The following is a 22,701-nucleotide window of genomic DNA, read 5'->3' on the forward strand; positions in this document are numbered from 1 at the left end:
CAGCAACGGAAACCTTATAGAACCGATGCCTCCATGCATGCAGTTTGTCCAACAAGCTTCCGATGACATTGAATTTCGGATGCAATAATGTCACATGATGCTACTTGTCCCCTTTGGACAATTTAAAGAACTTTCAAAAGACTAAACCAGTCGCCCTAAAGCATGCTTCCTGGCACATCGAATAGAAGTCCACCATCTTTCTCCAACACCTTCTCAGGTCGTGCATCAACCGAGGGACGAGACAAAATGGGTTTCCTCTTCACTATCGGGGGTTTCCTCATGACAGTTTCCCTATAATCGTCTTCCATCTTTTTCCCTTCACCCTCTTAGCTATCCTTAGTCACAAATGTATTATGCTTCCTCTGTCTCATTCGACCAGTTTCCACTAGAGTTGGATCTTTGAGTGCAGAACCCCAATAATCCCACTTTCTCCCGGCTTGTTTCACCAGACATGCTCAGCGATCTACTACCCCAAACCACTAAAAAGCAGATCCACAAATAAAGAAACCAAAAATTTGTTAAATACCATGGTTCAAGAAGGAACTGACCTCACTCTCCTCGAAAGTAACCGACTTGAAGCAGTGAACGACCGAAACACACCTGATCAACACCTTCACCATGAACAACAGTCTAAATCTTCCTTAACAAAACACTTTCTTTTTTTGCTCTCCAGAGTTTTCAAGATTAGGCAAAACGTGTTAGAAGACAAATTTCTCCCCTTTTATATAGCAAAGGGGCGGGAAGACGAAGAGTCACACACATTATTACAATTCATGGCCAATTCAGCCCACGTGTCACTCTGACAAGTCCATCATTTATTACTCCCTCTGTTCCATAATATTTGTCTTTCTAGAGAAATTTTTTTGTTCCATAATGTTTAATGTTTTGATTCAATCAATGCACATTAATTGATGTTTTACTAAATATACCCCTATTTAAGTTGCCTTTTTATTTCAGGAATAGATAAAAATTAATTAATGGATGCAATTAATACAAGGGTAACAAAGTATTTTAGTTAACATTAATTACATTTCTTAATTGTTGTGTCTTAATCTTAAAAGATAAATATTATGTAACAGAGGGAGTACTTTTTAGTGACACGTGCTCTAAAGCCAAGCACGCTTCATTATAAAGAATCAGCAAAAGGTGACATTTAGAACGTCACATGGCAATCACGTAGTTTGACCTACAAGCAACGCAATGAAGGACGTGTCCATACCACCCACACCATCTGTCACACCTTGCTATCCTTATTTGAACCTCAAATCTAATGGTTTTGATGCCATAAAAGGAGGGGAAGACTAATTGATAAGGAATATGGGCTCATAGCCTAAACCCACTGATTCCAACCAATACAAAAGGAAGGCCTAGTGATGAACAGACCCACTTAACCAAGTGTCCAAGAGATTTAGTCATGAGACCAATTACCCAATCTCTATAAATAGGGGGACTTCATCAATGGTAAATGAGCTGAATCTCTCTTTCTCTCTCTCATTAACTATTTATTATTTTTGGCATATCTTCTCTATACAAACTTGATCGTCGAAGTGTTCTCAATGAGCGATCCCGACATAGGTGGAGAACGATAACCAGAAATCCCATAATTCTATTACTATTTATTAAATGTATAGAAAATAAATTAAAGTACCTTTCATTTTCTCTTTATTAATAATTTTTATTTTTCATAATATTCATTAAATTGCAACACTGTTCGTACATTAAAAACTTAAAATAAGAAAAAGAATAATTAATGCTAAAATCATTTATTGAGGTAAAATAGAAAAAAATTATATTGAACCCATAAAATAATAAATAATATGAATAAAAAAAAATCTTTCTCTAGTACAAATTATTTTTTAAAGAATATATTAATGGAATATTTATGACAATCAAATGTTATAAATGCATATTATTAAGAAAAAGTTATGGGACAACGGGATGAGTTCCCTCGGTGACCCCATTCATCTCTCTTCCTAATAAATATGGTGTAGCATTTATCATTGTGCTCTAGGGAAATTTTAGTATCAAATTAGGTAGGCTTAAAGCATCTCCAATGGTTAAACCATACAACCACTCAATAGATATGTCATATCATTTTTGTGAGCCCCACTTAATAAACTTTTATTCTAGCATACTATCTTTTTCCAATGGTTAAACATTAGAATCACTCAATCACATGGACCCACTATTAAATCACATTTTTTTTTCATACTACTAAACTAAATAATTAATTTTCTCATAAAATGATATATATTTTCTAACAAAATAATTTTTTATATAAATTAACAATAATATTTTTTATAAATTAACAATAATTTTTTATATAAATTACCGTGATAGGAGGTTCTTCTTCGTAATTAATTAGGGTAGTAATTAAAATAATATTTTATATATTTTTAAAAAAAGTTTAAAAACAATAAAGTATAATAATTTTTAAAAAAAAAATTAAAAAAAAGGACATTACTGTTGGAGAGGGCTGGAGAACCCTCTCCAAGTAATGGTATTTAATAAGTTTAAAAAAAATTAAAAATAAATAAATGTAGTGCTCAAATTTTGCTGTCAATTGGCAGCAAAAGTTGAGCTATCATGGTTGATGCAGATCAACCGGTTGATAGTTTCATTTTTGTATCATACTCTTCGATGGGAGAGTATGATATAATGAGGTATATTGAGTGGTTCAATATACCAATTGTGGATGCTCTTAATACATAATGTACTTGCCCAACAAAAAGAAAAAAAAATTGATTGACATCCGGAACTTTCAAAATATCCTGATAGTCTTTGAATTTGCATAAAATATTCACTTAACCCTGAGCTTGCGTAAAATGTAATTAATTAATCTCGATTGTAAAAAAAAGTAAGCTTGCATGTGAAAAATTATACAACTTACTTTTCTACAGTCAAATAATTAATTGATTACATTTTACTCAAGTTCAAGAAACCAACTGGACATTTTATGAAGTTCAGGAAGCTATCGGAACACTTTGAAAGTTCAAGAGACCAATCAAGTTTTTTGGACAAATTAAGGAGACAAATAATGTATTAAGCCAATTAGGTAATAGTTAAATATCCAAACTTTTGATTTTTTTTCTTTTCCCAATTTATATGATGACTTGTTGCCATATTTGACAATAATAAAATAGTGGTGAAATATATGGTAAGAAAAGAGAGCTACCTCTGATTTTCAACTGGAGAAAATGGAGAGAAAAATCTAGCAACGAAATTGTCAAATGCTAATTTTAACCACTCCAAATCATTTGCGAATTTAGACAACTAGAATTAGCTGTCAACAAAACTAAACTCTATTATCTCGTCAAGATATACATTTCAAAGAGACGTGAAAATTGTTGTAGAAAACCCTCATCTAAGATTCATACTCTAAAAGGTCGGTCCCATATACACTGAAGACTTCTTCCACTCCAACTGAGGCCATCATATACCGGATCAGTCACCTGTTTTTGACCCATTTAACTGCTGTTGAGGCATGACAGCAACGGATGTCGGTGAGAATGGATCATAAATTTGACCACCTCCAGGATTAGATGCAGAAAAAGGGTTCCTACTGGATTGTTGATTAGGTGCAAACATATTGCCTGATGGATTTATGGGAGCTGGATAATTGTGCAGAGGATGATTCCCTGGACCTGCCAAATCAGGCCGTTGAGGGGCAGCGTTGAAGTTCCTAATTGGCGGTGGTATAACTGGACTTGCATTCGAAAATGCTAGGGCTCTAGAAGGAACTGATGTACCAGCAAAGGAGGCACCAGATCTATGAGCCTGATTTTGTGCCATCAGATTGACCTGTGACCTGGGGAATACATGTATACCAGGCGAAGGTATTAAATTAGGAACACCTAACCTGAAAATTTGTGCTTGAGATGATGGTGTTTGCATCAGTGATCTCAGAAGTGCATTCTCCTGATTCACAGACTGATTAATTGGCCTTGGATTTGAAGCTGGGTTCTGCAGAGGATGAGGCTTAAAAGTAAAGTCTCCTACACCTGAATGCAGCAGCTTGGAAGCATTAACGGTTGGTGGTCTTAAGAGAGTAGGATTTGCTGTATTTCCCAGAAAAGATCCTCTGATTCCTGACTGAAGAGTCGGTTGTGATGCAGTTGTCATAACTGAAGAATTTGGCATGGTTCCAGATAAAACGTTTATTGGTGCATGAGATTCAGGTGTCACAGCCATGACCATATGAGGAGAATTATTTGGTTGAGGTGTAGAGGAAAAACCCACTTGAGGGGCTGGAACAGAAGCAAAACTCATAGTTGACGAACCAGATGAAAATGATATAGAAGAAACTGCATTAGATGTTGGCATATTTGAGGGTGGTGTGGATAGCATAAAACCTGGCTGTGGAGTCGTAGGCCGAGGCCCCTGCAGAGAGGTCATTGGAGGAATCATCTGGCCCATGTTACCTTGACCCAAGGATGCTGAAACACTGGGAACAGATGCAGACCATCCAGAAGAGCTTCCAATGGGGGTCATCTGCCTTTCAGATGGCACTCCTGGTGGAACACCTGACCCAGGCAGGGGCAATGATGACATTAATGGCCCAGCAACTGGCAGTGATAGTGGGGGCTGGCTGGCAATGTTTGGATGCGTAGTCAAAATGTGAATACGACCGGATGAAGGATGGGGAACTGGCATGTGAAAATTTCTTGGCGGATATGGATAAGATGGAACTTGTGTTAGCATTTGTGGCCTGGCGTTAAGAAATGATGTACTAGGAAGTAGTGAATTAAACCCAGAAGCTGAATTTGGTTGACACCGATAAAATGAAGGATCCAAAGGTGATGAGTGTACAGGCAGAGAATTATTATGAATTGGTGCTGAATTCTGTACTAGATTGAAGGCAGGAGAAAGACGCCCTGAAGCTTGAACATAGTTTCCAGGGAAACCTGGACCTTGAAATTGAAACTGAAACTGACCTTGTAGAGGAGGTTGTGCTGGTCCAACCACTGATTGCTCCCCTCCCTGTTCACCAGATAGGTGATCTTGATTAAGTGCGTTTTGGTTATTGCCAGCGGCTAAATTTTCCTACATAGAACAGCTAACTGTAATGAGTCATCATCCTATTCAGAATTACAATGGTCATAATACTGACTAGTGATAGCAGACAACACAAAGAAATAACTGAAAATACATGGAGCTCGGCTGTAAATTCCAGATAATCAAATAATATATAGCTTTCATTGATCTTCACAATATTAAAACGCACCGATACAGAGGTAATTAGCAATTCAATGAGGGCAACTGCTCCATCAACTTTTTCAAATGTGTCAGCTGATACATGGATATTCAACTCCTTGTAAGCAGCTTGGGTTTCACCCACATTAGATGCAGAAATTTGAACCTGAGAAAAGATTAAAATAACTCACTTGACCAGTATCTACATGTCAAGGAATTGCAGATATAGTTGTGGAAACAAAGCCTGTTTTCTAGAAAATTATTCTAACCTACATTTGAATTGGAAAAGGTGACTAATTGTTTAGTTACAAAATTTCTCTAAATAGAAAAGTGGAAAAGAAATTTTCGTTTTTGTTTTTGTTTTACTCTAATGCTTGAAAGAATCTCTAAGTTGTTCCCTACCTTTACATATAAATCGAAGGTATTGGAAAACAGGAGTTTATCATGTTTTCCAATCCAACAAGTGATGACGAGTTCAAGTGTTCAACTCCCAGTAACATCACTATAGTTTTCTTTAGTTAAACATTTTAAAATAACCTCAAGGATATCTATATTTATAAAGTGGCAGAGGATTTTAATTAAAATTTCATTCCATATTATAAATTCTTTTGAATCATGTATCATGTATGATATTATTGATATATAATATGCAGAAAAGCATAATAACAGGACTAAATAATTACTGTTATATGTTTATTTGATTATGATGATTTTACAAAAAAAAAAAAAAAAAAATTATTATTATGCAAGTTTTAAATTTAATTTCCCCTTCGCACTCAGATACATATATTGAATCAATCAGACATTTTTTATTTTGTTTATATCTAATTACTTCCACAAACAAACATATATGTATTCCTAGCTCATTTCATAATATTAAGTGGCCAATAATTTCATATTTTGAATTCAAATAAACTATATTTTAACATTTTTCATAAAACTGTATGCATATCTAAATTTAAAAAAATTTACAATACAACTGTACTTAATTAAATCATTATTTCAAATTTTCAATTGATTATAAGTATATGTAAATTTAGAGGGCGAGCCTTGGCGCAACGGTAAACGTTGTTGTCGTGTGACCAAGAGGTCACGGGTTCGAGTCTTAGGAGCGGCCTCTTGCCAAATAAATTGGCAGGGGAAGGCTTGCCCCCAGTACACCCTTGTGGTGGGACCCCTCCCCGGACCCTCGCTCAGCGGGACGCGTAGTGCGACCGGACCGCCCTTTTTTTTTTTATATAAGTATATGTAAATTTATACTTAAAAATTTTTACAATCTAATGGTGATTCAAAAAATTAAAATTCAATCAAGATTTTGTAAATGGAAACTAAGATAAAAAAAAAAAAAAACATGTTTTTCAAATTATTAATTTTCCATTTGGAAAAAAGAAAAGTGGAAAATCAGGAAAAGAAAAGAAAACTGACAAAAGAAAATATTTCTAACTAAACAAGGCCTCGATTAAAAGTTGCAGAACCAACAAAAAAGATCGTATGTAGATTAGTATAGTACTGCCCAACAAGGAGGTGACTCACCTTCTCTCCAGTATTCGCTTTGGTACCAAATACTTGAATTTTGGCTTTAGTTTCCTGACCCATAGAATAGAAATAAAATCAATCACTAAAAAGCTGGGAAAAGAAAATATATCCCTTGTTTAATTACAGGTTATTGGCCAAACTAACCTTTTCCAATCGCTTCTGAGTCTCGCTGCCAGGCCCAAATATCAGACCAACAAAATTGTACCCAGGATGGTCTTTGACCTGCTCAGCCAACATATAAATGACTGTAAAATGTCAATATCAATTTTATGTGCAAAAGGTAAAAAAGATTAGCTTTACAACCAAAACATGAATGTAGATCAGAGTGTAATAAGCAGAATGTGAAAAATCGGAACAGCTACTTGCATCCAGCAGCATTTATAGAGAAATCTTAATGCATAAATAGTGAATTCCATAAGCCATCCACTCCATCCTAATTCATGTTTCAAGCACACCAATTCCAAATTTAAGTTATTTGCTCTCCTTGGAAGTTGCCTATACTATACCATTGAAATCCTAAGAATTATTATGCTAGAAACCAAAAGAAACAGACATCTAACGTTCTTGGTAATCAATAAAAAATAACAAATGATAACAGAAAACTCTGACAACTCATGGTTGACAATTTCCACCCAAATTTCTCATATTGATCTTCATTTCATGATGGTTATAAGAAAAACAATCTTTCCTTTTTATTATACACAAAAAAAAAAAAAAAGGGCGGCCCGGTCGCATTACGTGTCCCCGCTGAGCGAGGGTCCGGGGAGGGGTCCCACCACAAGGGTGTATTGGGGGCAAGCCTTCCCTTGCCAATTTAATTGGCAAGAGGCCGCTCCTAAGACTCGAACCCGTGACCTCTGGTCACACGACAACAACGTTTTACCGTTGCGCCAAGGCTCGCCCTCCTTTTTATTATACACAAACTTGCCAAAAACATTTTGTATTCAACGTAAAGCAAAATCAATTTTCTACAATGAGAGCAACTAAGGAAAAGGTTACATAGAAACCAAGCCAGCGCAACTCAACCTACAGGAATAGAAACTGTTGCCTCTTTCAATAAAGGTTCATAATCTGGTGGCGCCTTGAAGCTTGGATTCAGTTTCAGTATTTCACCTGGAAATTAAAAAGAAAACCAGATATTGCAAGAGTATAAATACAAACAAGCACCGCTGGAACTTTGATTCAACTTTTCACGCAATAATATTCATATATTTATTTTGCTCCATTTCAAATGGTTATTTAGAAATTAAAATGCATAATATTGACAAAGTGTCTGGTTTGACCAACAAGAGAGAACAAAAAACATGCACATGTAATTACAAGCTAAATGAAGGGCACGAAAAAAATCCTTTTTCATATGTCTACTTCCTCTTGACCCTGCTTTGTCTTTTCTATACGTCCAAGAAAACATTTTCACTTAAGAATTTTGTAGACAGTCGATTCAGTAAGATAAACCAGCCAAATGCACTAATTGAGCAATAGTTAGTCTGTTTAGACACTTGCAAAAATTTACAAGGTTCATATAGACATAGTTATTAAAGGTGCAATGTGCACCAAGGCGCAAGGGGATCCCAGGAGCCTAGGCGCACAAATGAGCGACGCAAGGCGCACTAAAGAATGAAGACATAAGTCCATCGGTAATTCTTCTTGTCAGTGTTTACTTTGAAAAGGATAAAATTGCACTGGGATCCATATGGTGGAAGTAAAATTGAACTAGGATTTCTATCATAGAAGCAACATTGGGCCATTTTGTACAAAATAATAAAATTGATCTTCCCCATTCCTAAAAATTTTGGAGGCAAATTTGACCCGTCCCTAAATTATAGAGTTGAATCAAATCCTTAAGTTAACTATTAAACTTAATTTTATCCTAAATTTGATTTTATTTTCATTAAAAAGATACAACATTAGAAGATGTTATTAACAATGGAGTTGGTGGCCTTAGATTCTTTACCCAGCCTTACTATTATACTTAATAAAAACAAAAAGGTTCAGTTCCTTCTTCCCTTGAACCACCACCTCTTTCTCCTCATACATTATATTATCTTCTTTTGCACCATCTCTCCAATACATATCTCAACTATTTTTGTTAACCTCCTCCTCTCTTCCTTTGCTCAAATCCATAATGGCTCTATCAAGTCATATGCACCACTTTGCTAGCTGAAACCTCTCCCCTTCTCCTTTACAGCTTAATTAGCTCCTCCATTTTGCTTATTTGTATAAAGTCTGAAACCCTTAAAATATGCCCTAAGCTTTAATAAAAAGGGTGACCCGGTCGCACTACGCGTCCCCGCTAAGCGAGGGTCCGGGGAGGGGTCCCACCACAAGGGTGTAATGGGGGCAAGCCTTCCCCTGCCAATTTATTTGACAAGAGGCCGCTCCTAAGACTCGAACCTGTGACCTCTTGGTCACACGACAACAACGTTTACCGTTGCGCCAAGGCTCGCCCTCTGCCCTAAGTTTTAATAATTTTAAAAAAAAAAAAATCGCCCAGGCACAACTCATGTAACATGCCGAGCTCACAAACGCGCACTCAAGCGAGCGCCTTCTGAACAGCACCAGCCTTTGGCCTTCACAGGCAATAGGCTTGTCACCCGGCACCTTTTGCGCCTCAAACGCATTTTTAATAACTATGCATACAGATACAGATAGCCAGTTCAAGCTTGAACACTGCTGGTGTATTATCCCAGAGGAATATCCGACTAAGAAAAAGTTTCAACTTTCAAGCATACCTATAATCTCCCGCCTTTCCAGCTTCAACATTTCTGAGACCTTCACCAACAAATTATATCATAAGTTCTCACAAACATGAGTATTCTTCATAAACAGGGGGAATGAATAAATCAACGTGCTTTACCTTGAAGTTAATTTCTGGAGCAGATATGTTTGAATTAGCAGGCTGTTCTACTACTTGAGAGCTTTGAGTTTCTTCAGGTTCTAGAATTCCTGACATCAGCTGCTGCGTGATTTGATCGATTCGAGTCTGCCCAAAATTGGTATATCACTTAAAGGCACCTGGAACGGGAAGCTTCCATGTGAGCCATTCACACGGAAGACACTAACATCTTATCACCCACAGGGAAATGGAAATTTTCAATTGCTTCTATCTAAGCAATATGTTCCTCCCACAAAGTGGGGCTATAAATGCATTAATCCCAATTTTAAAGTTGAAATACTTCATTAAACCCAAGAAATTTACCTATGAATATTGTAAGTTTGAGATGGAAATAGTACAAAATTAAGATGATATATTAGTATTCCTAACAAGTAAATCTACCTGATAAGCCAAGGCTCTTCCCCTTCTAACTGCAGCATCTTGGGTTGGATCTGGTCCCCACTTTGATTTCCTCATTACCTGGTTGGTGCTTTCATCATTGGATGCACCATTTCCTCCTGGCTTTTTACCAGCTCTGACGATGGGAATCAATGAACCTGAAAGTTTGTTCTTTGGGATAACAAATCCAGATTTTGCAGCAAAGATTGAGGCCTTTGGACCAGAAGTTGATGCACCAGATGGAATATTTTTTGCAGACATCTTAATCTTGTGGGGTTCAACTGCAGATGCCTGGTCCACCTCAGCACTCATCTTATCCAGACACCCTAAACACAAGCTAACTACCAAATTTTAGATTTAATTTAGGGTTTAATTCAGAAACTCACTGCCACAAAAAAAAAAAAAAAAAAAAAAAATCCATATAAACTCGCAGAAGTTATAATAACAAGGCAAAACATAAACTCTTGGCCTCTTGGGGGAATACATACAAATACCAAAATCAATGCAGGTATAACAGAGTGAAAAATTAACACTTGAAATAAAGGCAAGGAGAAATAGAGGAATGCATCACACATTTAAAGAAGAAACTGCAATATGTATGTTAAGCATACTGCTCCCCTTGGAGTTGAATCAGTAACCCCGAAAATGATCCATAACAAAATACAGAGGCTGCGAGAAGCTAGAGAAAATGCAAATGGGAAAAAAGGAGTAGAAATTGGGAAAACAAATACCTCTCCTATTTGTGAGCGAAATACGAGGAAATACAAAATTTGATTCAATATTTTACCTGGCCCACATATTACATCCCTCTAGAACAAGGAGAAAGTACTAAAACATTATATTCAGAGTTTTATTACCTTCTTTTAACCTCAAATTCAAATATCATTTCTGAAACACTCATAAGTTCCTTTGATTATTAAAGCAATAGGAGAAAATAACAATGGCTTCTCCTAACCTTCTAGGTCCTCTATCCATTCACATTTCTTAACCATTCTTTTCCCATCAACTTTGTTCCAAACAAAGCAACACAAATTTGTATGACTTGTTCTAAATGTTATGCTGCTCAAATTTTTATGAAAGTTTTACAAGCTTATTAGTAGTTGTTTGTTGTGTTGTGCAAGTTTATTATTAGTTTTGTTAAGTTTATTATTAGTTATTAGTTCTAAGTGTTTTGCTGCCCAAATTTTGCAGGCTTTTCATCATGAGTATTGGTAATTCTAATACATTGAGAGCTACAAAAAGAACGGATCCTTGTTGAAAGTATGTGCAGGAGGTCAAGGCAGGGAGCTCAAATGATGAGGATTTGGATTGATGATGATGATGTTTGTTTGATATGTCATTAGGAATTAGGTTTTATTTTGGAATTAGGTGTTATTAGGATTGATGATGATGTTTGTTTGACGATATGCTATTAGGATTTGAAGTTTTATTTTGTGTTTTACAACTTAGAAGTTAAAACTAGTCAATTTGAGTTATGATTTTATTTTTTGTGTTTTTCTAATTTTTTTTGTCGCCGATATTCTGCCCTTCTCGCCTCGGCCCGCCTTTCGCCTTTCACAACTATGAATGCAAGATTAAGCAGATTGAGGCAAGCTGCTGCCACTTTCGTTAAGGCAAGCAGAGAGACATACATGGGCAAAGGGGCTGAGTGAAAAAAAAAAAAAAAAAAAATCTATTTTACATTATTAAAATTTCTTTGAATTTTTTTGTTGCTTTTTTTTATTTCATTTTATCATATTAATTTTCGGTCCATTTTGATAATCAAATACTGAAATTTCATCAAGCTGGTTATCCTTATTTGGAGACAGAATGAGATAAATAAATAAAAAAATACACATGTTTATAGATTGGTTAAAGACCAATTCTTACAATCTTCAAAATTATATATCACATTATAGAAGTAATTAAAAGTGTTAAACATAGAGCTTAAACACCGAATATACAGCAGCCAAATGAGAAACACAATAGCTCAAAGATATAGGGAAATAGTACAAGGAGTGAATATGCATGCTGAAGACATAACATAATGTACTTAACTATCGTGTTTGAACTTTGATTATTCTTAATAAAAAACATGTATGGATGTAATTCATCTAGAACAAGCTCACTTGATCTAACCTACCTGTCCAACTGAATCTAGACCAGTGATACCCAGTCCCCATATCCGCATTCTAACAATAGATATAGTGTATCTATTTAATTTATTTTTGGCAAATCCCTGCTTTCAAGAATTATGAGAATGTCTCACATCCAAAAGAGGCTCAATAATAAATTTCCTTATAGAGATATCTGTCCATGGCATTGGACAAACGAAAGCTATGGTTTGGTTATGCCTCTCTCTTTCTTTTAGAGTACTGTTGTTAGTTGTAGAACACTTAGCGTTTGATTGGGAGTTGGGATGTTAATGGAGGTGAGAGTTAAAAGAGGTAATGGAAGGGAACTGGAAGTGATGGAAATGAAGGTTTAAAGTTAAACTTGTTTGAGAGTTTATTGAATGCAAATGAGAGTTAAACATTAAAAGGTTTTCATTATTGCGGTTAAGTCAATTTGGAGGTTAAAGTTTAATGAGAGTAAAATGTTAACCATTGTTAACCTTCATTTACTCTGCAAAAAAAAAATAAAAAAAAAAAATCCCAAAGAAGGTTAATCTAATACAGTAAAACCTCTATAAATTAATAATGTTGGGACTATGAAATTTTATTAATTTATAGAGATATTAATTAATCGATAAATTAATAATTATTAATTTATAGAGTGATTTTAATTTTTTTTTTTTAAATAAATTTTAAATTACTAATTGTTTCAAACATTGCAAAATTCGTACAAGGGATGAATCTGTCACAACAAATTTAGAGGAAGCAATCACTGAAGAAGACATTTATGGACTTGAGCGAATGATTGGTCAACTTGGTTACCCCAATCAAATGAATGTTAATCAAATATTGGATTATCCAGGTGAAAACAATGAATGCTCACAAGTCCAAAATTTAGAGGAAATTATGTAGAACGTTATGCAAAATTCAATTGAGGATGAAGCTAAGGATGATTCGGTACTTTTGAAACCAGTCACAAGAAGGAGCAATTATAGCATCATACACTCTTTACAATTTTTTGTTACAATTTGATAAGGATACACCGGAACTTTTAAATGCACTGAGAGTAATTAGAGATGAAATTCAACTAGATTTAAATTTCAAGAAAAAACAAAATACTATAGATTCATATTTTGCTAAATTATTCCAGGTATGTATATCTATATATATTTCGCATATGTATTTGAGAAATTATTAATTTATAGAGGTAATAATATTATAGAGGGTTGTTCCAGAAAATTATTATCTTATTAATTTATTAAAATTGATCATTTTTTTGAACTGGCCCAAGTCGGGACCAGAAGAAATTATTATTTTAAAGAGTTTATTAATTTATCGAGTATTAATTTATAGAGGTTTTACTGTATATTTTAGATTCCATTACTTCCATTAACCTCCCTCCCAAGGCTTACAGTGGCTATGTAATTCTGAAATCTGTTTTCACTTGAGGCTACTTAGTCTAGCATTGAACATGTCAAAAATGTTGAAACGTCCACTTTGTCAAATTCAGTGAATAATGATACTTCCTTTTTACTTGACATAATAACTCGATTCAAAAAAACAGAAACCAAACCCAAGAGAATATCATATGAAAATTGTAAATCAAAGTGTATAACCGAAAACTGCTAATCTACCTGAAGACCAATGATTTGATCAATTTTAACAGCAGCAAAAGTAGCACAGTAGCAGCTAGATGACTCTTGAAGAATGAAGACTTCAACTATCGCAGGTTGTTGCAGATGAGGAGATTGGTCGTGGCAGTATCAATTCAAATTCGCTTAACAACGATGATTGGAACTGTTGAAGTTGGTCATCTATGGTAGACGGAGGCGTGGACGAGAACGATAAGAAGAGAGGCAGTATCAGATTGAGAAGGATGATGGAGCGAGTGAGAAGCCTGTAGAAGAAAAATTAGGAAATTTCACTTTCAAGAAACGATTATTTGAATGGCAAACCAAAGCATTAAAACGACGGTAGATAAAATAGAGAGCGAGGCACAGAGGAGGACGGTGTACCGGATTGAAAATGGTATTGTGTAATGGCGAGGACGACGAGATTTCAGAATTAGGGCTTCAACTTAAATTGCTTAAGAAAAAAAAATCTCACCCGTGTTGGTATTTTACAAGAGGGATAAGTATAAATGTTGGGTTATCATAGGAACAAAAATAAGAGAAAAGTACCAAAATAAAAATTATTGTTTTGTGGATTTTCAAACATAACTTAACTCAATTTAACTGAATGTTACTGAACTGAACTTAACTTAATTTAACTTAACTTAGATGTTGTTTGATAAAACTGAATGATGTAACTCTTATAAAAATATTAGTCGATAATGTTTAACTTAAAATATTAAATTAAATATTTTTACTTATCAAAATAAGTGATTTTTAACTTAATTAACTGATTTAAGTGGTGGACAAACAACCGTCATCAAACGCACTTAAATTAAATAAGTGTTTAACATTTTAATTTAAGTAATTAAGTGTTTTATCAAACAAGGTCTTACTTATACGGAAATTAAGTCAAAAAGAACAAGACCTAAGTCATTTATCTCTCAAAGAGCAATTTTTGTTGGGTTTGGAAAGAGTTAAATTTAAGGGAATGGTGTTTTAATTACTTTTATTGGATTTGATTTATTGATGGAAAGGGTAACTTTTGTTGGGTTTGATTTGATGTCTATAAAATTACTCTTGTTTGTTGTCCTATGTGGTTTATATTGTTTGATGTTCATGAAATTATAGTGTTTGTTGTGTATTGAATTACTATTGTTTGTTGTGTTTCATTAAATGTCGTGTATAGGTTGCAAGAATGAATGAATTTGTGAAATTAGTAATTCATCGTGGAGGACAGTGAGAGATGGGTGAGGATGACATGATATATGTTGGTGGTATAACAAAGGTTATTGAGATAACTAACATTGATTACCTATTGTTGTCTACATTACATGAGAATTGATTTAGCTTTAGAATATGTGAATACATGTTAAATGTGGTTCAAGATTTGTGGATTTTCCGGGATATGAGGAGATAGTTACAGACAATGTAACAAGGCATATAAGTCTTATGAAGTATATTTTGTTGAGATAGTTCGTGATTATATTAATGGCAAATTACACAACCACCTCCTCAACACACGGTCATCCCTTGAAACACATCTACCCCCTCAAACTCAGACACCTCCTCAAACATAGCCATCCCTAGAAACGCAGCCACCTCTTTGAACTGATTTAAGTAGATATCAAAGTGTTAACTAGGTTAAAGTTCAGGTATCATAGATGTAATTTACTCGACATGTACATTGCCTTTTAAAGAAATAGTTTTAAAAGGTTAATTGTTTTTAATATGTATTTTCACTCTAATTTAAGTAGATTGTTTTAAACTCCTATTAATACTTGTCTGTCCTTTAAATTAATTGAACTCGGTTTACTTTTTTAGGCAAACGGAGATTTATTGATCAATCATGATTATTATCCTTAGCTATCACATCAGCAAGCCAAATCGTTGTTCAATGAGACACATATTCGTTAGCAATGGAATGAGCTTGCTGAGCAACTAAATGAGCGGCACCATTCATTAAACAAGGGATATAAGAAACTGAAAAAGCTTATTATTTATGCAGTCTTGTATTATAGTCCCAAAGTCGGATAAGTCTAAATTGATGGCATTCGCTCCATTTGAGATGATCTTTGTGTCGGTTTCAAACTCAGATCTTGTAACGTTCTTAGAGCACATCCATAGAAGACTAGCTCAAAGCAAGAGCCTAAACGAACTTTGGTTCGAGGATCCCTTGAATAACGTTGCTGCTACAACACTTGAAATCTCCAAACTCATCCCAGACCACAACCCCAATTCCAGATAGATTCTCAGTAGGTCATCTATATTACATTTGAGGAAGCCACTTCTCGGTTTCTTCCATCAAGGTCTAGCAGCCATTGATGATGCTCCAAGTCGAGGTTGAGGTTGACGATATGATCTCCATTCCTTGAGGAGGGATCGAGTGCTCATGATGCATTGGCTTACACCAATATTTTCTCCATTCCAGAAAAGGTTATTCTATTGCTTCCATATTGTGAACAGTACACATACAGTTTGAACTATGGCCTTCTACCTAACTGAATAATAATAGGAGAGAAACCAGTTTGCAGTGTCAGTGAAGTTACCTATTGGTTTGTCTATACTAGTCATTTGCTAGCAGCCTCTTGCAAGGGAATATGTCACGAACAGGTGTCGATTCTCCTCATCAGTCATTCCACATAAAATGTAGTCCAGGGGACATGCACATGTCTTGCTGTCAATTGGTTCCCTTTAATGTAACGCCCTATCAAGAGCATGATATCCCGACTTTGAGCTGAAAATTGCATTTTTTTTGTGTGACTCCAAATCAGCATATCCTTCGTTGCATGAACATAGGGAATAATGACATAAAATTTCATAGCTTCTTATTCACTAAGGCACCCGTAAACCTTTTCTGTCCCCCATACTCTTGACCTTGGGATGAATACTCTGATACTATCATATTTTCAAGTCTCAGAACACAATATGAATTTATTATAAAATTATCTAGATTTGGACCTAAGGATCCTTCCACACTCAAATAGTAGTGTGATTCCCCACCCTCTAAAGTACTCGAAGATTAAGAAGATTAAGCGAACCTCATGCACTCCTCCAAACATAACTAGGGTTATTTCCTTATTTAAAGGATATGAAAGTCTTAGTAGCATAATATATGACTTTGAACATTCTACTAACCAGAGTGAGAGGGGAATGAATTAGCTTCCATCCTTGCTTACCTAACAAAGATTGATTGAATAAATGCAAATCTTGAAAGGCAATGCCGCATTGGTCTTTTCTATGGCACAAGTTAGACCAATCAAACCAATGCATGTTCTTTTTTCCTCCTTCCTTTGAACCCCACCAAAAGGAGTTTATCATTTTCTGTAGCTTATCACAAATCGATTTAGGTAACAGAAACATGATCATACATAAAGTTGGGAGCGCTTGAGTCACTAACTTGAGTAGTACCTCTTTCCCTGCATTAGAGAGAAATCAAAATCCCCAGCTCCCAAACCACTTACGAAGTCCGTCGATTAGGAAGGTGAAAATGCTACATTTCGATCTACCAACACTATGCCAAATAGCCTCTCAGACGACGATTAAAAACCGTCGTCCCGCAAGATATAAATCTGTCACGGGGCTCGCTGCCATCTGATGCACCTTCAGACAACGGTTATGTTCTGTCATATGAAGGCACGTCACATGACATTAGCATATTTGTGTGATGCCGTATTACTCGTGTTATGATGACAGCTTATTTATTATTACCGTCACCTTTAATTTAATCGCATGACATCCTAATAATTAAAAACGTCAATTATATATATGGAAAATTGGCATATTGAATTTGCGATGACAGTTTGTGTAATAATTTTTGTCGTTCTAGCTTGTTTCAGATGGCATAGGTCTTAATCAATCATGTCAATGGATTTATTTTCAGATGACAGATTCATTTATTTGAATGTCCTATATTGTTATTTAGATGACATTTTTTTTAAAATAAAATGTCACTTTTTGCCTTCTTCTTCGAATGAATTTCTGATTTTTACCTGAATAATGAAATATACTCAAATGAACATGAAATTTTGTATAGCTTGTTTCAGATGGCATAGGTCTTAATCAATCATGTCAATGGATTTATTTTCAGATGACATATTCGTTTATTTTAATGTCTTTTTTTGTTATTTAGATGACATTTTTTTAAAATAAAATGTCATTTTTTGCCTTCTTCTTCGAATGAATTTCTGGTTTTTACTTGAATAATGAAACATACTTAAATGAACATGAAATTCTGTATATCAATGGTTTTAATTTTATTGGAGACTAATGCTCATAATCTGTTTATATTTGTACACATAATTTTTTGAATTAAAACTCAAAAAATAAGCAATACATATCCAATTTCTGAAACAAATCGATCTTGATGTGTCTCTATATCTTGAAGTCATTATTAGGCCTATAATCCCAAAGTATTTATATCTGCAAAAACAAAAGCAGGTCATTAATACACTAACATCATTACACAAAACCCTAAACGCACTAAGGACTTTTCCCCTTTCACGACCTTTCCCTTAGCCACTATCATATCAGTATAAATAATAAGCTTTTCAATCATTCAGTTGCATACACTGTCAATCCATACATTCAACCCAGAAAACTTACATTATATAATTGATACCCATGCAAGTCTTCAGGAAAAGGTAATTTCAGACCTATGTCGATTGTACTTGGAGAACCCAGGGTGGCTTCTGGCCATTGAAGGTATTACATTGTCAATCCATATTTTCTTCTTTAACTCTTCCTGATTTCATCTTTATATTTGTAATGATTCTTCTTATCTTTGATGATAACATGTCCTTTGGATGATAACTTCTTAAAATGGGCGGTCAGAATAAAAGGCCCCCAATACACCCTATATGAAAGGGGTATATTTTAAATCTGAATCAGCTACCCTTTGGAGTTTGACAGACCTCCAATAGTAATATTAACTTATCTCATTAAGATATATGAACCTATGTGACATTGCATACACATACACTAATCAATGTATCATCTTATTCTCAGTTTCACTTCAGGACTAAGATCTATCATCTTAACGTGGCTCTTGAGGGGATGATTTCTCTTCCTCGTCTCCTTTCTCACCCTCCTTATCCTACTGCCATGGTATAGATCTGCCACAATTTATCTAGTTCATTTGATAAACACTTAATCATGTTTGTAATCTAATTAGTCTATGCATTTTGTAGCTGTCGTGGCATATATATGATCTACTAATACATCCCCTCACTGAGGAGCCATTTCCTGGGCAAGAAGAAGTTGTTGAGCAATACCTCAACAACAGGGCAGATTATGAGGGGCTCACCTAGAGATGGACTGAGGAGCATGCAATATGGATATGAGCTCCAAATGTGGTTATCTTTAAAATTCCAAATCTCCTTTACTATCACATAGTAAAGGAGATTTGGAATTTCAAGGATAACCGAATGGCAACACTCACCCCCTTTTTTGTAATATAACGTAGAGTTTGCTATTCAGTTCATATGTATATGTATATTCAAGTCACATAAAAAGACATATTATCGTTTGCAAGCCATATCAGAACATGCAAGTAGCCTAAATTGACCCTTTACTACATGCTTCATACATGCTCAATGACCCTTTTATAATGTTCTTGCCACTTGGATTGTACTTGTTAATCAATGAACATGGTAATGAAGTCTATGATGTTGTCACCACAAGGGACTCTCTTTGTGTTGAATGCATCATAAACCTATCACCATGCTGAATGCTTTTGTTTACGATAACTAGCCAAGTGAAAAAGAACATCATAAATAAGATCATGCTCCATACCCATATAGTCAATCAGTTCCAACAGTATAACTCGTAGGTATAAAAGTATGGCCAATCACAATGAACATTCAAAGCTTAAGAGTATGCTTAATCAGCTACATACCCAATGAACATTCAAACACATATTCAATAAGTTCTAGCTTCCTAAACAGAACATCAAACATAAACATGCTTCATACACATACACATACTTAGTCAGTTCTAGTAGTATAACTCGTAGATATAAGAGTATGGCCAATCACAATGAACATTCAAAGCTTAAGAGTATGCCTTATCAGGTACATGCTCAATGAACATTCATACACATACTCAATTAGTTCTAACTTCCTAAACAGAACATCAAACATAAACATGTTTCATACACATACACATACTCAGTCAGTTCTAGCTTCCTAAACAGTTTTATCCAACCAATCAGTTCATACCAAATAGCAATATAACTCACATTCATGTATGGTTAAGGTATTCAACCAATCAGTTAATAGCAATACACATACATAACCCTTTACGATGTACTTGCCACTTGGATTGTACTCATTGAAAAGTGAGCACGGTGATGAAGTTTGTGATGTTATCACCACAAGTGAAAAACTTGTGCTGATAGCATTGAAAACCTATCACCATTCTGAACGCTTTCAATCAGATAACAAGCCAAGTGGAAGATATATCATAAACTTGTCTCAGCATCACACACAACAACATCATACATGCAACCAATCAGTACAAACCAACATAACAATATATATACTCAATAAGTGAAAGAAATCTTCCCATATGCTGAAGGCATGAACTGATTGACAATCTCTTCAGTTAGTCTTCCCATATACTTAAGCATTCTTACTATCCTTGCAAATATTATGTTCAAATAAAAAGGAACCAGATGAGTTCATAACATTTTTAGCATCACGCACTATATTACCCTAGGTTAAAAAAGATAAAGACCCAAGCTTTTCATTAGTGAATCTAACAATGAATATAATAAAATCATTGTATCTAAGCGAAAGATCTAACCTTTTCAACAAAAGGGTCTGAAAATTAATAGATTCTTATTCCAGCTGCTGAAATCCACATAAACAAGAGTAAATCGGATGAGGAAAAGATAGAGTAAGGAACAATGAAACTCTAATACATCCAGGAACGAAAAAATATGGCTTACCAGTACCGTGCTTCGATCTCAGTCCCAGTGATTGCATGTAGAAAGCAACCATGGAGATAGAAAGTGACGAGAGGGATGAAGAGGGAGAAACCTAAAATAGTGTTTGGGATGAGAGAGAGAGAGAGGGGTTTATATATGAGCTATGAAATTTCAGTCAAACGATTGAGTGCATAAATTTGGTATATGTTTTAGTTGGCCGCATAAGTGAAATTTCATTTGCCGCTTTTTTTTTTTTTGTTTTCCACATACAATGACAGTCATTTATTACAAGTGTCATCTGATGAGTAAGTAAATTTTAACGAAAATGCGCGTTTTCTTTGGATGATAGAATTGTGTCATTGGAAGGCCACATGTGAATAACGATGGTTTACATTTACGCTTTCAGTTGATAGAATTTTAAAATAATGTCACGAAAAATAATCAGACGACACGAAAACAAATGTATGTCATTTATCTTGTGTCATGTGAAAGGGAAAATGGCATAGTGCAATCAGAGAAGGGAGGCCCAGGTAGCGCCCTATGTCGAGTGGAGAGGTAACCTTCAGGATAGTTTGAATAGCCACCCGGATATCTTCTTTAACATTTTTAGTAATGAAAATTTCCAAACTTGCTCAAATTAATAGCTTGATCCGATACCAACTCGTGCTCGATAAGAATATCCACAACTAACTGCCCTCTTCTTATGAAACCTCGAAGAAGAGAAAACTATCAGCTGTAAAAAAAAGTGAGTATTAAAAGGAGCACCACAGCATACCTTATAGCCTCTAATCAGATTATCAGATTCAGCTTTCAAAATCAGTTTTAAGAGTACTTCAATGCATAGAATGAACAAATATGGGGACAAAAGATCTCTCTGTTACTATCCCTTTTTAGGGTTAAGAGGGCCCACGATATCGTTATTAACTGAAATTGAATAAGAAACAGACGTAACATAAATCATTACCCAATTAATCCATTTAACATGAAACCCCATACGATACAACACAACTTCTAAAAAACCTTAATAAACTCGGTCATAGGCCTTGCTGATGTCGATTTTAAGAGCAACTTCTCCTTCTGCCTCTTGTTATTACGATGCATGAAATATATATATTCAAAAGCAATCTGAACATTATCAATAATTGATCGGCCTGGAACAAAAGCAGATTGGTTCTCGTGCACAATATCAGGAAGAATAGATTTAAGCTTGTTGGCCAAGACCTTGGCAATAATCTTGTATATCACATTGCAAAGAGAAATAGGTCTAAAATCTTTCATCGAGATAGGCAAATCACATTTCGGAATTAGTACAATAACTGTATCATTCAAGTTGGCTAAAAATTCACCTCTCTCAAGCCAACCCGAATAAGCATGAAAAATATCTGATCTAATATTGTCACAAAAATGTTGATGAAACCTCGAGTTTATGCAATTAGAGCCTGAGGATTTATCGAGATTCATCAAAAATACAGTAGCTTTAAACTCTTCATAACAAAAAAAAGGGCTATAAGACAATACATCAACAGTTTGAGAATGAGTAAATAAAGAAGGGGAAAAGAGTTGTTGAAAGTAGTCACATGCATGAATGCGGGTAAATTACATACGTGGTGTACAACCTTTACCCTAAATCACACTTTGGTGTACAACCAAAATTTTGTCACATTAAACCGTACGAGTTTCAGGTGACCTCCCACTAAAATGTACAGCCGGTTTTTATGACCGGTCAACACTGGTCAATGTTGCCACGTCATCAATTTGACTATTCTAAAAGTAAAAAATTGACATACTTATTATGAAATTATTAAAATGTCCTCATCCCCTTCCTCTCTCACTCTTTTCCTTTCTCTCCCTCACTCCTCTCTCCTTCCCTGTAACCATTGTCATCAGCTCACCTTTCACTCTTTTCCTTGCTCTCCCTCACTCCTCTCTCCTTCAACTCCTCTCTCTCTACCATTTCTCTCTCACTCCTCTCTCTACCATTAATGAGCAATAACAATAAACCAAAACACATAATTAATTGGTGGGTTTCAATCTCAAAAACCGTCGAGTTCCTGAATTCAGATAAAA

At 35.0% G+C, this 22,701-nt stretch overlaps 1 protein-coding gene across 4 annotated transcripts; it reads right to left on the reverse strand.

The window, feature by feature from the left end:
* Positions 1-3,158: 3,158 nt before the first annotated feature.
* On the reverse strand, positions 3,159-14,236 carry LOC136218656 (uncharacterized). Of its 4 annotated transcripts, none has more exons than XM_066005681.1 (10): positions 14,112-14,236; positions 13,731-13,993; positions 10,007-10,329; positions 9,587-9,712; positions 9,462-9,501; positions 7,760-7,842; positions 6,874-6,951; positions 6,727-6,780; positions 5,225-5,359; positions 3,159-5,043 (listed from the first exon to the last, which is right to left on the reverse strand). In XM_066005681.1, exons 3-10 carry the CDS (start codon positions 10,313-10,315, stop codon positions 3,445-3,447), a joined length of 2,424 nt encoding a protein of 807 aa, XP_065861753.1. In that variant the 5' UTR covers positions 10,316-10,329; positions 13,731-13,993; positions 14,112-14,236; the 3' UTR covers positions 3,159-3,444. The 4 variants fall into 4 exon arrangements, with proteins under 4 accessions (XP_065861753.1, XP_065861754.1, XP_065861755.1 ...); XM_066005682.1 differs by having other exon boundaries at positions 10,007-10,340; XM_066005683.1 differs by having other exon boundaries at positions 10,007-10,344.
* Between the last annotated feature and the right edge of the window lie 8,465 nt (positions 14,237-22,701).

Source organism: Euphorbia lathyris, chromosome 2, assembly GCF_963576675.1.
Source record: "Euphorbia lathyris chromosome 2, ddEupLath1.1, whole genome shotgun sequence".
Lineage (NCBI taxonomy): Eukaryota > Viridiplantae > Streptophyta > Magnoliopsida > Malpighiales > Euphorbiaceae > Euphorbia > Euphorbia lathyris.

Coding starts and splice junctions, on each gene's coding strand:
- LOC136218656 (XM_066005681.1), bottom strand. CDS start 10,315: ATGAGTGCTGAGGTGGACCAGGCATCTGCAGTTGAACCCCACAAGATT. Junction 9,502..9,586: donor CTCCAGAAATTAACTTCAAG/GTAAAGCACGTT, acceptor TTGTTGGTGAAG/GTCTCAGAAATGTTGAAGCT. Junction 5,044..5,224: donor TGCTAATTACCTCTGTATCG/GTGCGTTTTAAT, acceptor TGTTCTATGTAG/GAAAATTTAGCCGCTGGCAA.